This window comes from Triturus cristatus, chromosome 3_2 (assembly GCF_964204655.1).
Source record: "Triturus cristatus chromosome 3_2, aTriCri1.1, whole genome shotgun sequence".
NCBI classification, from domain to species: Eukaryota; Metazoa; Chordata; class Amphibia; order Caudata; family Salamandridae; genus Triturus; species Triturus cristatus.
This window is the reverse complement of record NC_140584.1, coordinates 833,043,825-833,059,048: the sequence shown is the minus strand read 5'-3', so window position 1 is coordinate 833,059,048 and position 15,224 is coordinate 833,043,825. Positions and strand designations below refer to the sequence as shown.

At 46.1% G+C, this 15,224-nt stretch overlaps 1 protein-coding gene across 1 annotated transcript in view; it reads right to left on the bottom strand.

Moving 5' to 3' along the window:
* The window catches only part of RPA1 (replication protein A1), a 258,365-nt gene that overhangs the window by 138,614 nt on the left and 104,527 nt on the right, over window positions 1–15,224 (bottom strand). The window contains exon 6 of the mRNA XM_085649076.1: window positions 4,661–4,750. Coding sequence (XP_085505202.1) covers window positions 4,661–4,750 — 90 coding nt within the window. The remainder of the gene's footprint in view (window positions 1–4,660; window positions 4,751–15,224) is intronic.

Here is a 15,224-nt window from a genome sequence, read left to right as displayed (position 1 = left end):
GTAGGCCTGGTGCCAATTAGCGATGCGATTCTGTCACTAATTGGCCCATCGCCACTTTTTTTTACGTTAGTGTGAGGCTATTTATCGCCGTTGCGCTAAATCTATCGCCGTCCATTTTTGCCGGAAAGGGAAGATATCATCCGTTAGCAGCGTGTTGCTAATACGCTGCTAAAACGTAGATAGATTCCGGTGTTCGACGGCGATAAAAAATCTCGCGCTAAACGCAGTTCGCGATAAATATTGCCATTTGTTGCTAATATCCCCCAAAGATGTTTAGAATAACTTTAGTGAATTCGGAGATGTTGATTTTAGAAGTAAACCATGAAGTAACTTTAATAATAGTATTGAGACATGAGCCTGGAACCCTACAATGTTAACCTATGGGAGGAACAACACATGTAGCAAAATGGTACTTGCAGTCGGAGTTCAGGGATGCCCTTTGGGACTTAAGGTGCTATGGAGCCATGGTCCAAAGTACCACCAGCAGTTTCTTTTTACTTACCCTGGTGTTTACAGGTACAGAGGTGCTGGTCGGGATAGTAGCCTCGAGCGCTGCATTAGCAAAAGTCGAGGGAAACTGAAACAAAGAGGCTGCAATGGGTGACTTGGGGGGGAAAAGCCCAGCTGAACCCAAAGGAGGACTCAGGTCGAGGGTACTCATAAGTCAAGGGGGCGTAATCAGAAGTCGTGGACTCAGGTGAAATCGTGCTTGGCTGGCTGGGTACTTGCGTTTGAGACTGCGATTGTTGGTAGATCTGCAGAAGAGGGAAAAACAAGACAGACGGGCCACTCTGGTCGCGAGTCTGGTTGGTCCTGAAGTCCCTAGACATGCAGAAAGGCTTCCAAGGCGGTGGTGTCCAGGCTGGGTGAAGAACAAGTCTTGACTGGTGCAAGTGCCCCGCTACTCAGGGTATTGGTGAAGAGGGACTAACGGAGGATCTAGCATCTGAAACTCGGCAGAGACACAGGGCTGACCACCTAGAGTCACAAAAACCTCAGCCTGAGTGGTGATACCTCAGTGAGCCTGATGCCCAACAACACGGTAAACCGGGCAGATGTGCTTGGGACCTACAGATGCAAGGGGATGCCTCCTCCACCTAATGAGAGACGATAGCTGGGTTGTCTAAGCGTCTCCAAGTGTTGGTGATAATGCACAGCCGCAAGACGAGTCAGGTCTTTGCAACTGTTAAGGAGCAAGCAGCAAGGCAGGGTTTGGCACCGGTTTCTGTGCAGGTCCTTTGTTCTCATTGTGGCATCTCTTCTTTGTACTTCTGTTCCCAGATAGTCAAATCGGTCTGTTTCGGGGGGGGGGGGGGGGGGGGGGGGGGTGGGGGACTTAAATATTTAATTATGGGGCGTTTCAGGGGAGTATATGGTAGTAGCCAATGGGCTACCTGTCACTAGGGTGACAACACTATATGATCACTTTCTGTGGGGAGAAGGCATAACCCAGACATCTCAATTTCACCAAAAATCAAGATGGTGAAACCCTTCTTTGGCTGTTCACTTCAGGTAGCCACCTTAGGGGTGTGACTAGCCTGTGAGTGGAATACTCCTCCTGAATATCAAATTTCCCGTCTACTCTGGTATCAAATGGGCCCCAGGGCAGAGGCTGGCGTTCCCCAGGTCAGGAGAGAAGCCGGGGTGGCAGAGGCTTTGAAGCCTCTGGCCTTGATATGCTAAATTACTAGCCAGCCTGCTGGAGGAGGTGAGACCAACTTCTATCGAGCAGGCATTGTTTCTGACCTCAGTGTGCTCTACCTTGCGGGGGGTCAGAAACTCGTCTGTGGTGGCAGGCTGGAAGATACCAAAACACTAAGACTAGTAGGGCTACAGGGGGCACCTCTCTGGTGCTCTCTGGGTATATGTCTTCATAAATCTGATAATCGCATCAGTACGGATTTATTGAGACAAGATTTGTGATGCCAAGCCCCATTACTTTTGGTGAAGCCATCATGTAGCTGGGTAACTTGTAATGTCCAGTGCCCAGTACATGTTCTTAAAATGGCTTCCTGAACACTTGTAACGACTAACAATTTTACTAGGCATCACAGAGGCTAGTGCAGATTTGCCCTTGCATGCAATATAATGAACCCTGCCTTAGGGCTCTAAAGGCTTGCTGTAGGGGTGACTTACATATAGTAAATGTAGTGTATGCTAGGGCACTGCACAGAGGGTGTGTGCCATGTCGTGTTTTCAGAATGGCTTGCACCATTTCACGTATCCTGCAATGGCAATCTGTATGTAGTTTGTGTGCGAGTTCCTTTGGGTGGAATAATACATGCTGCAGCCCTTAGGGTCCCTCTTTAGTACCCATGTCCTGGGTATCAGGGGTACCATTTACCAAGCTCTTACAATGGGGCTAAAGCCACTGCCAATTGGTTTACAATCAACATTTGTATTGTTTTAGGAAAAGTGACTGGGGCCTGGTTAGCAGGCACCCAGTGCACTTCCAATCAAAAGCATCAGTACCAGTGAGCAAAACGTGGGGGTGACCATGTTAAAAAGACGCACTTTCTTACACCCAGCTAAAGAATGGGTATCCAGGGGATGAGACACATGGGTGAGGGAGTGATTGAGATATTGGAACTCAAAATGTTGCTAATGTATTTGCCTCTTTGAAAACTGGCAAAACTTTTTAGAACGTTAAAGTGACGATTTTATTGTAAATATGATGCTATTCAATTTCTAAAGATCCTAATTATTTATTGGTCGTAAGAATTTATAGATCGGTAGTAGAGAACAATATCTCATTTGGCATCTTAAATCAAGGGATGTTACTCAGGTATTTCTAAAGAAGCAAAAGCAGGTTGTTTCATTTGCCTAGTAGGTCATTCAGAAAACGTGTGTGGTCATGATCTGGCCACCAAAATGGTTAGAGTCGTACAGTTACACCAGGATGGAGTTGCATAGGCCAGTGACCTGATGTAACAACAATCCCACATCTACATATGCAGCCTTATACAGAGCTGACGTCAATAAAGTGAGTTGCAAAGATTGAGTCCCCAAATCATGACTGAATTTTAAAACCCTTCCTATGCTCGCATAGCAGTATTCATCATGAAGCGTTTCTATGTTGATAAGGGTTCCCAGGACAACCTTTAATCAATGAGACCCAGACAGTTATACTTGCCTCCCAAATCTACTTTATGGAGCTTGAAATCCCAGTTAAATTTTCTGCTGTATTTATCAACCCACATTATCTTGCTTTCGTGAAGACTGAGGCACAATTACTACTGCAATACAGTTATAAGCAGTTGAGCAAATGTTGAAACCCCCCACCAGGAAACAGTTTAGCAGCATATATAGTCTGCTCAGGGATAGGAAATAATCCAATTTTCGGTGGAGCCCAGTTGCCTCCAGTGAAAATGGTACTAAACTCAAGGGTAATCACTAGGAGTCCACGCCTAAATGGACTCCTCAACCTAATCAGCCACTAGAAGTAAACTACTGATTTCAAGTCAGATGGACAGATTTCTTCAAAAAGTGCTCTGTTTCATCAAACATCAATACATCTAGCGCTTCACCGAAGCTACATGCCTTCAGGTCACATTCCTGCCATAATAAGGATTCAGAAATTGCACCAAAACTAAGTTTCAGCCAGAAGTCATCATCTCGACCAACCACATCCAACTCAAGCCTTTTTCTTTCCATTTTTGAATCATTTTATTTACTGATTATTCAGAACGAAAATGCACACAGGCAATGGCAAACCATTAATTCAGACTGCACAGGGTGAATAGGACACTAAAATATAATTTGAATAATCACAAAATATTATATACGACCATCCAAGGAACGTGGAAGCAATATGGACTAACGGAGTATGGACAAACCACCCTATGATGTGGTAAATTGCAGTGCGCAACAGTGTTGCACTCCATCCAAGATCAGACAGTAAGGAATGTTTTGACAGCAATGCATGCTGTCAGACACAGGCTTTGTGCAAACAGTAGAATGGTAGAGTGTGTTGAGCGCATATACTAATGGTCAAGATCACAACATACCCTTGGCAAAGCTTTAGTCCTCACAAAGGGAATGAAAGGCAATACATAAATGCCAGTCCTTTATAATACTATATCCATTTAGTTCACTGGGCATTACATAGCCATACACTCCCATGGTAGCTTGATTTAACTGGCATACTGTGATCAGATCGCTTGTTAAAAATTGTTCTAGATTGCAACCCAACACAAATGCACAATTAAGGGATATGAGATGCAGTTCTGCAAGCATACAATGCTCGAGAGAGATCTAAACTGGAAATGAGAACGGTTGGCACAATGCAACGGATAGTACTGCAGATGTACATTAATATAACCATCTATCCTAAAAAGGTTAACAAGGAAATTCTTTTCACTATTACATTAAAAGTAAAGCATCTACATTACAAATGTTCAGCCCTCGAGTGGGGGAGGCAGTGTGAGGGTGAACCGTGGGAAGCTATATTAATTTTAAATAAAAAACCCAAACAGTTAAATTTCATCCCATGGCTGCTTATCACACTCTTCCCCAGCCTCAACCTAGCAGGAACATTTGACTTGCCCAGTGCTGCAGTGGGACTGGCGTGCAGTAAGCACCTAAAATACAAATTAAGCACCCTCTGCTTGGGCTCTCCGACAGCGCCCTGGGCATCACAAGGCGCTGAACAGCATCTCACCTGCTGACGGAGTGCCGTTCTGCTGGAAAGGTTTGTTGACTGCAGGAACAGCTGCTGGAGCGGCTGGAGCGGCTGGTTGCGGGCCTTGTCCTGTGAATCACCAAGCACAGAAATGTTAGCAGTGAAGTGGTACCAAAAAACTGAAGAAATCCCTCATTTAAGCTCACGGGCAAAATAACAGTCACGGACCGCACACAGGGCAAAACGTCAAACCCAATTTGAAGCACAGTTCATCATCCTGAGAGGCACACTTCTCAGAAAGACTTCAAAATTACTGGCTGCCTTGAAGCAAGGAAAAACCATACAGTGACAGAGCCATAACAGATGAGTAACTGCAGGGTTCTTGGGCAATATTCTATCCCATCCATCTTGGCTGCCAAGGAAATCAGGCAAAAGAAATATATGTACAGCAAATGCATGCACGCAAAGCCTATCGTTCATCTAAAAGCTCTCTGTCAAATAATCTATACGTCTGGCGAGATGAGCTGAAGTATCCATCCTGCAAACCAGGTGGCTAAACTCAGCACAGGGAAAAAAGGCAAGGATGGATGTCTAAGTTGAGGGCATAGTGTTTTATGAAACGGTATAAGATTTCCTTACATAAACTATATTAATAACTGTCTTTTATACAGGTATTCATACATAACACGCCTGCTGTTAGCAGATGATGTAAATAACAGGTACTAACCGTATCAACTTTATAGGTACTCAAGTTTACCAACCATGAAGGATGGAAGGCTGAGATAGCCTTGCACAGATTCGAACTTCATATGAAGATCACAGTGGATGTCAGTGAAAATAATCAAACTTCAGGAGAAAGCCGCTTTAAACAAGTGCAACAGGTAAGCAACCAAGCCCTACTAGGATTGACCCGTTACTAAAACAACCTGCATCTCTTCCCACATCATCCTAAAATAATCACAATTTACTACTGGGCAAGCACTCTCAATATTACCACAAAAAAATGCGACGAGGCCACCAACTCAGCCAAACTGAGGTCTCCTTAATTGCATTTCTCCCCCCTTAAGTGCTACAGTCAAAACATTATTCCAGAGCTGATCTACTTAATTCTCCAGGTAAGGGCTGCAAGAGCTCTTTTCCCTCATTTCCCTCCATTAAGCAACTTCCCTCCTCCAGGTAGGCTGCACCGCCCCCCCCTTCACCAACCCTCCCTATGCTCTCCTAACTTCCACAGACTATGGGGATCTATCCTCTATCAAAGGTGACATCAAGCCTCACAACTGCTTCTTGGTCCCTTCTTAAAAACCAAATATATCTGCAGGATTTCATGGCGGAATACAAACTGGGTGCCGTCTTTTTGACAGAGACCTGACTCCGTGAGAGCTTTGCCCCCGATCTAGCATCAGCTATCCCACGTGGCAACGCAGTTATTCAGCGAGACTATTCAGAAGGTGATGGGGCCATTCTAATTAGGATTGTTCACTGCGCTTTCTCTGGTTTATTATCAGAGAACAATGACTTCTCTGTGTCTGAGGATCTTATGATTATTGCCCTTGCCCTTATTAAGGTGCTCATATCTAAATGCTACTAGGTAACAGAGTCAATTTCAGTTCACTAAGAACCAATTTTCTCTTGGTTTTTGCTCTTAAACGTTTCTGCCTTTTCTGTGGCTTAGGGGACTATAATTCCCTTTGGACGGCAAGTTCTCTTGAAACATTGAAATGCTTTTAGACCCCAAGGCAGCTCTCTGCTTAGCTTAAAGTTGGCCCTATTGTTGTGTTGAAGAAAGTTAGGCAACAATCAATGGTGGAGTGAAAAAGCCTTTCCCGGTATAGAAGAACATTTCTAACTCGCAAATGGTTTGAGTAAAATGCTGGTATACGTCACATAACCGCAATAGGCAAGAGTTAGTTTAATTAAAAGTGATGGGGCAGCAAGTACATCACTGACCTAGAAATCTGACAGATATTAAGAGTCCGAAGAATGGAATGCAATCTGGTTTTCGTGCTCTACATAATACTGAAACAGCTCTCCTAGTGGCTACTGACAATCATAATGACCCTGGATCAGGGTGGCTTTGCCACACTGATCCTCTTGGACCTATAAACCACGTTTGATGCGATTGTGCCCTCCATCCTCCTCTTCAAACTTTTCAACCTAAGAATCAGCAATTTGGCTCTTAGAGGCTCTATACTTTCCTGAGGAAAAGAATGTATAAGGTTTCAATGCCTCCTTTTTCTCTAGTCTTACCTCACTAAATAGTAGGTTAGCACAAGGCTCTTCCCTGAGTTGCAATTTAAGATATAGGTTTCCACCTTAGGCCCATTAATGTGCAGTTTTGGTTTGAAAACCACATAAGCAAATGAAACCGAAATTATCACCTCATCCAACAATCCTCTGGTCATTGAAGGTCAGTTCTCTAGCTAAATGGCACCTGCAGCTAAGTAAAAGAAAGAAAACTATTTGAATCCAATTTCCAGCAAAAGAGGAATTAAGACTGTGGCGAGCCATCTCTAACTTGGGCATCTGTTTAGTGGCCAACTGAATTAGGCCCCAAGCCTGTTCAAGTCAGTTGTGCCAAAAATCTTGACTTTTTCATTGATCAAAATCTTTCTTTTGCCAAACAAATAAACTCTTTCGATCTGCTTCACCATTCTGTGAACCCTGAAAAAGATTTTTACACTGCTAACCTTTACCTACTAGTGGTTCAGGCACACTTACATCTAGACTGGATTATGGAAACTATCTAGAATTGTGTGACTTATTGGTTCCACTTCAAATAACGCACCAGATCTCATCTTAAGTCTTCCACACAAAACTTCTATTTCTCACCACCTCAGGTAACCTCACTGGCTGCCAGTAAACCAACGGTTCATCTTCAAATTTCTATGCATCACTCACAAAGCAGAATACGTAACAAATTCGATATAATGTCCGTTCTTACCTGGCAGCTAAGCTTTGGAGCAAAGACCCTCCCCACCTAGCTTAGACCCATACCCTGCCCATCCCTCTTCTGTACAAAATAGAAGCCATGGCTTTTTAAATCACTTCTTTTGCTTGGTTCTTAGTGGTTATGGAGATCTCAACATAAAATGCCCTACAAAGTCTCAAGCTCCATATCATCTTTCCAAATCTAAAGAAAAGGAAAAAAACACGGAGGTCGGTCAGTCTCGGTCTCCCCCTACCCCCAAAACTACCTGGGCTTTGGGTCCCCATTATCACAGACCGATGAAAAAGACAACATGCCCTAGTCTGCCTTATGGTATCAGGCAACTATTGAATCAATATTACAATTAGTGCCATTAATAGTCCCATACTATAACATCAACATACTGCAATCACCAATTATATAGCGACTTTAAAAAAAAAAATCTTTTTTTTTTTTTTTTTTATAACAAACTCCAGCCCTCTACCCCCCACCCTAGCCCAATCCCACATGGCAGACCCATCAGGAAAAAGATACAAAACATTACCCATTCAACGGTTTCCTTCAGTGCAGTGTCCATTAACAGCATCACACTGAGCTTGATTGGCATTTTTTGTGCACTCATTTACATCATATCTGGGTGACGGATCAGGTACATAGTGAACTGCGCCCCAAAGTCTTTAGGCCTAGAGACCTCGGGTAGCTCCTCTGCATGAGCATTCAGAAAACGAGATCTCTAATCCATTTAATAAGTGTTGGGGTAACCCTAGTATTCCAATGCATAGCTACAGCTCGCTTAGCAAGTAGAGTGTAAATTGCAACTATGCGCCAGTTGCACGGCTTGAATCCCTTTAGATATCCCAGTAAACGCATCTCCGGCGTGCAGTTGACCATTTCTGATATCACTTCAGTCAGTATCTGTACCACTCTCCCCCAAAACTTCGCTATCGCAGCACACTCCCACGCTACGTGTATAAAATCCCCCACATCCTGCCACATCTCGGGCATCTAGCGTCCTCTCGCAGCCCAAACTTCCCGTTCCTGTGGGAAAGTCTGGCTTAAAGAGCGCACTGCCGCACGCAGTCTGGCATATATAAACCCATACATTGCTTTGTATGGCTGTTCTACTTAAAAATCATTAGAGTTATAAAAGGGCCGTTTCTGTACATATCCCCTAGCTTGATAATCTCTACTGACTGCAGCACCTCCAGTGCCCCGCGCTCCCGAGATTTCCGGGTGGGCATCAATAGGTATGTCTGATGCATATAGGTAGTCTCTCCCACCACGAGAGGCAAGTGCGCTCCACTCCCAGACAGTGCAACTGACTGGATTAATTTCCTTCCTATGGCTTCCCTCACAATGATATAATATTCTAGCTGCCAGTGGAGTTGGATGTGCCACGTCTGCCTCCACCGCCAGATGTGGCAGATATTTTTGTGGGAAAAACCAGAAATGCACACACTGTGCTTGAGCGCACAGATAATACAGTTGTATATCTGGTGCTTCAAACCCCCCACGTACGAATGGTAAGGTCAGCATGCTCCAGCTACATCTCGTTGTTTACCAGCCCATACCAACGACAGCAGACAGAACTGCAGTGTTTAAAAAAAATGCTACATTAAGTTTTATAGGGACGTTAATAAACAAGTAAAGAAGCTTAGGTAGTACAGTCATTTTTAACACAGCAATTCTATCTGCCAGTGACAGCGGCAAGCGCTTCCAGCGTGCAATTTTCTCCATAATTTCTGTCACTGCCCTCCCATAGTTCATTTTTAGTACCATTTCCGGATCTCTGTGCACCCACACACCCAGATACTTCACTGGGTCCGCAGACCAGGAGAATGGATAATCCATCTGGAATTGTAGAGTATTGTCTGTTAATGGAAGGATGGTAGATTTCGCCCAGTTTATTTCCAACCCTGATTGCCGCTCGAACAAAACATACTCGCTCAGCAAAGTCGGTAAATGAGTAGCTGGGTCCTGCACGTACAGTAACATATCATCCACATTGCGTGAAATGACTAATGAGCAATGTCTGAACCCTAGTGCGGCAACTGCATGCTTCCGACGGATTTTGTATGCCAGAGGTTCTAATGCCAGGGCAAATAAAAATCGGCAACAGTGGGTATCCCTGCCGTGTGCCCCTACACATTGGGACTGAATCAGTCACCCAGCCATTGACTCGCAACCTAGCGCGTGGGTCGGTATACAATAGCCTAATCCACTTCAAAAAGAATGGCGGCATTTCCATTATTTGTAACACCACAAACATATACCACCCATTGCAACGAGTCAAAAGCTTTTGCGGCATCTAGTAATACCGCCACTGCTGGGGTGTCAGGGTCTAGGTGGGGCATTACCGCAAATATTGTACGGAGATTATGTACTGTAGCTCGTTGGGGGACAAACCCCAATTCGTCAGGGAGAACTAATTTGGGGATCAGCGGTTGCAGCCTACATGCTATAATTTTTGCCAAGATTTTAGTATCTATATTTATAGGTCATGGCGGCCTATATGAATCACATTTGTTAGCCACCTTATCTGGCTTTAGAAGTATAACCAGCAGGGCTTCCCTGAGGGAGGGGAGGGTAGTACTCCTGTCTCATACACCTCCGCATACACCTTCAATAATTACAGGGCCACCTCTTCCCTATAGGCCTTGTAGAATTTACTGGGCAGCCAGTCTATTCCAGCCGCCTTACATGTGGGTAGGGCCATTATGGCCACTTTAACATCCTCTACATCAAACGGTTGGGTCAAGTACTCACGTTGCCCATTCGATAACCACACCAGAGCAACGTCTTCGCGATAGTTGTTGACCGCATCATCCGAAGCAGTCTGCCTGGTCCCATACAATTTAGAATAGAAGTCAACAAGAATTTTACCTATCTCAGGGGTAGAGTGCAGAAACACCTCACTTTCATCTAACAAATCTGTGATGTATTCCTGTCCCCTGGGTAATCTTAGTTTATGTGCTAATGAGCGGCTAGGCCTCCCTCCCTCGCCATAATACCTTGAACTGGACCTCCGGGACTTATGTAGTATGTCCTGATCCGCCGTTTCGTTGTGTTCTGTGACAAACTCCCTTATGTGGGCCAGGGTGTCAGATCTGGGGTTCTGTTCATAGTCACGCTCTAGCTTGCCAATTCTATCCGCTAGTACCCGCATCCTGCTTCGCAGGTCTTTTAACACTCCCGCTTGGGCACCCATGCATTCTCCCCTTATGGTGACCTTAAACGCTTCCCAAAGTGTGCCTACACTTTCCACTGTGTCCTCATTTTCTGAGAAAAAGTCGCCAATTGCCTCCTCTATTTTGGCCCGAAACACTATATCCGTTAGGGAAGTTGGCTGCAGTCGCCACTGAAATGGAGGTCTGCTACTCATCGGCATCTTTAGTACCAATAACACTGGGGCGGGATCGGAAAGCGCCCGAGCAAGATACTTAACTGAGGGAGTCCAAGAAGCCGCCTCCTTGGACACTAGCCAGTAATCCAGCCTGGACCATGAACCATGCACGGTTGATACAAATGTGCCCTCCTTCACACCCGGGTTACAGGCCCTCCATACATCCACTAGCCCCTCTGCATCAATCAATTCCCCCAATATCGTTGCAGCCTGTTTTCCTCGCCCATCTGCATTAGTAGCGCAGTCCAAGCACACATTCATGTCCCCGCCCCATATTACCACCGATCGCGGGTAGGATGCGATACATCTCCATACATCATTGAAAAATGCAGGGGCATCAATATTGGGCACGTAAGTATTAACTAGGAGCACCAATGTATCTCCAAGCTTGCCCAGTGCTAAAAGAACCCTCCCCTGCTCATCCACTTCAGACTTAATGAAAGTATATAGAGTCCCTTTTTAAATCAAAAGCAATGTTCCCCTTGAATAAGAGAAGGATGAAGTGATCCTCACCGTGGCACAGTGGGCACCCACCTTCAATTTGTTAGGTTTAGTTAAATGCGTCTCCTGGAGACATGCAATCTGTACATCGTGCATCTAAAAAGGTTAACACATTCCGGATTTTTGGGGGTTATTTAGCTCTCGTACATTCCATGTTATTAACTTAATGCAATCACCCAGATCCGCACAATCTTCTATTTTGCACAGTACATTCCATGAGATATTCCGATGCGGCCAAAGCATAAGAATAAAGCACGTCACATCAATCTCCCCCAGAGTCCGCCATGTATCCCCCCTAAACCCACCACCCACATCAGCACCCCCAACTTGCAAAAGTCACCCCAATTTGTGTTAACTAAACAGCCTGATGCCCAATTAACCCGCAAAAACATTTGGGGTACTCCCGGTTGAAGACACAAGAGTGCTATCTGCCTCACGTTGTAGATGGGAGGTGGTCGAGCTAATCTAATATCCGACAAGGCGTCCGCGTCTATCCAACAAGTGATAAAGTATATCATTATACAAACTTCCATTTCACGCTCTCTCTCTCCCTGGTGTCACCTATCCCTTTTGTATTACATACCTTCACTTGTTCATATTTTAACTATCCAATCAGCCATTGTACAACATATATGTAGTGTGTCCCAGGACAGCATATCAATCCCACATCAGTCCCATTACAGCACTTGCAGTCCATGATCACAGTTCAGACCTCATTGCTCCTCCTCATCTGGTCCCGCAGAGGGTTCCCGTCTAAGTTTCTTTAAGTTTTTCGCATGCTCAATGGCAGCTTGTGGATTTGTGAAGAACTTGGATGCACCCACCGGCCCAATCTTCAGACGCGCAGGATAAAGTATGGTGTACGGGAAATCTTCTGCTTGCAGTATTTTTTTTGTTGGGATCCATTCTCTCCTAGCGGCTTGTACTGCAGTGGTAAAATCTGGGAAGAACGCTAAACTGTTCCCTTGATGCGTAATCCCCCTCTTCTCTCGCTTTAGTTTAAGGATCGCATCCAGATCTCGATAGTTCAACATTCTCGCAATTATGGAGCGAGGCAGGGCCCCCAGATTCTGGCGTACCGCAAGAGAACAGTGAGTGCATTCCACTACCAGCATTGGGGAAAGATTATCAGTTCAAAAATCTCTTTCAGAAGCTTCTCCACAAATAGCTCCATTTTACCCAGGTTTGTCGACTCCGGTAGCCCTATTATCCTTTCATTATTTCTCCTGGACCTCGCCTCCAGGGCCTCGTTCTTAGCCTGTATAACTGCGAGCACTTTTTCCACTTTTAACGTTTTGTCATCCACCGTGGAGACTCATTGCTCCACCTCTCCCAGCCTGGCACCCTGTTTGTACAATTTGGCAGCCATGTTGTCCATCCGCAGATTCAAAATATTAATCTTCCCATCGATGGACTGCAGACTATGCTGCATCACAAGTAGCGTGGACTCCAATGTAGGGGTGGTATCGGACAAGGTCTGCGCCTCCGAATCCAATGCTGCTTTTTGCTGCGTCCTACTGGCTTTGAATGGAAGGCGCGGCTGCGATTTATCTCGTTTGCCCATCTTGCACAATCCTTTGCAGCACTATCTGTACTGTCTCGCTTACAGAATTAACCTACAACAGGCACACTCCACCTGCCCTGGTGTTCTTGCATTGTAGTGAGGCGGCGCACGATATTTTATCGATCACGTTACCTTGAAATGCCACACAATATATGCCCTATAGTTCCAGCTCCCAACCTGCATGCAGTCACTACATTAACCCGGTCGTCTCTAGGATCTCGACAGGCCACAGATTCACGTCGTACTATGCAACAGCCAATCCACTTCTTTGATCTTCCAGCATTTAAGCGGCCGCCCGCCCCGCGTTTCACTGGTATGCACTGTATTGGGCCACTGCTTCTCACTCTCATCCCACTCAGCAGGCCGATGTCACAGTTGGAGACCGAGGCCACCGCATAGGTTTTCAAGCATCCGCTCGCACCTTCAATTAGGCCTGTCGCTTCACCACAGTATTTATGACCCCCCCAGTTAGCCTCAGCGATGTGGCAGCGGTACGACAGTATCCGCCGTCTCCTTTTCACCGCAATCAGCTCATCTTATCAGAAAGGATCAGCAATCCGTGACTATTTCCTCTTGTTGGGCCCAACAATAGCTTCAGGCCTTCGGCGTATTTCACTGGTTCGCACAGTGTTGGGCCTAAGCTTACTCTCTCGTCTCTCTCGGCAGGCTGATATCACTGCCGGGAACCGGGGATGCTGCATGGGCCTTCGGGCCCCTTCCCATCGCTTCCAATCAGGCCTGTCGCTTCACAGTGATATTTTTGCCCCCACAGTCAGCCTCAGCAATATAACAAGAGCGCGGCAGTGTCCGCCGCCACCTTTCTACCCCAAGCAGCCCTTCTTACCTGAGGAGATCAGCTGTCCGTGTCTGTTCTCTCTTGTTGGGCCCCCAAACTGCAACTTTTAGGCTTTCCTGCGTTCTGGCAGCACCGGCCTTACTTATGCAAACGCCGATCGCCCTTCCAGGCGATTACGTGATCCGCACCGCCTCATCAAGGCGGCAGCAGCGTGGCGATTACTGCGGCTTATTTTCTCGCCTCCATCAGCCCTTCTTGTCGCAAAGGTGCGGCAGCCAGAGTCCGATTCCTTGCTCCCTCTTGCTGCGCCTTGCGGCCATCGTGCAGTCCCAAATCTCTGGCTTCGGTTGCAGTCACTGACTGCCTGCTCTCAAGGCTCCGATATTTGCCCGGTGCCCCTTGATTCCCCGATCACCTCCTCGCGTTCACACCACAGCTGTCAGTACCTGAGGAGCCACGATCCCTAGTTTGCGTTGCCGGAGGTCTCAGCAGAGACTTGCGGCCGCCATTTTGTCCTTTGCACAGCCGCTTCAGCCCACTCTTGTTTCACCTTCAAGTGTATAACAGTGCCCACACTCTATCCACCCAACGTCAGATCAATTTGCAGCACTTTACTTTACCAGATGGGTTATTTTGCCTCATTGGGGAACAGGATATCGGGTTGCTGACTCGACCGACAGAGCTGACCTAAAACGCAGCCATCTTGCCGTGCGCCCTCTAGCACCCTCCCTCCCCCGGTATCAGGCAACTATGAAAGATCCCACTAAACTGCTTGCTTTGGTGTACAGATTTAAATAAACTAAAGCAAAATAATATCAAATCCTGCAATCCAGTATGCTCAGTGCATCATATACAACCTGTTGTAAGAAATTGGATTATTATTTGGGGCGGGTGACTACCTACCCCATGAAATAATCAATATCCTTGTCCCAAAATAGCTGTTTAAATTTCTAGCTATTCCGATTCCCGAGACACAGTTTTAGGATGATAATCTACACTCTAGTTTTCTTTACAGGCCTGCTAGGCCTCCCACAGTGAAATATAGCTTTGGGTGCTAGTCACTAAGAAATGCCAACATAAAATTTCTCAGTGTCCTACTTGTAAATACCATGCACTCTGCCTTGTGGGCGACATGGCATACCCAGAGATTATTTATTAATATTTAAAAAGGGAGGGTCGTGCGACCCGTCAAAAAGGGAGGGTCGTGCGACCTGTCAAAAAGGGAAGGTCGTGCGACCTGTCAAAAAGGGAAGGTCGTGCGACCTGTCAAAAAGGGAAGGTCGTGCGACCTGTCAAAAAGGGAAGGTTTTGACCCGTCAAAAAGGGAGGGTTTGGGGGAGGGGGTGGGGGCAGGGGGGGAGGCAGGGGGGGAGGCAGGGGGGGGAGCTTGCCTGGACCCAAGATGGCCAT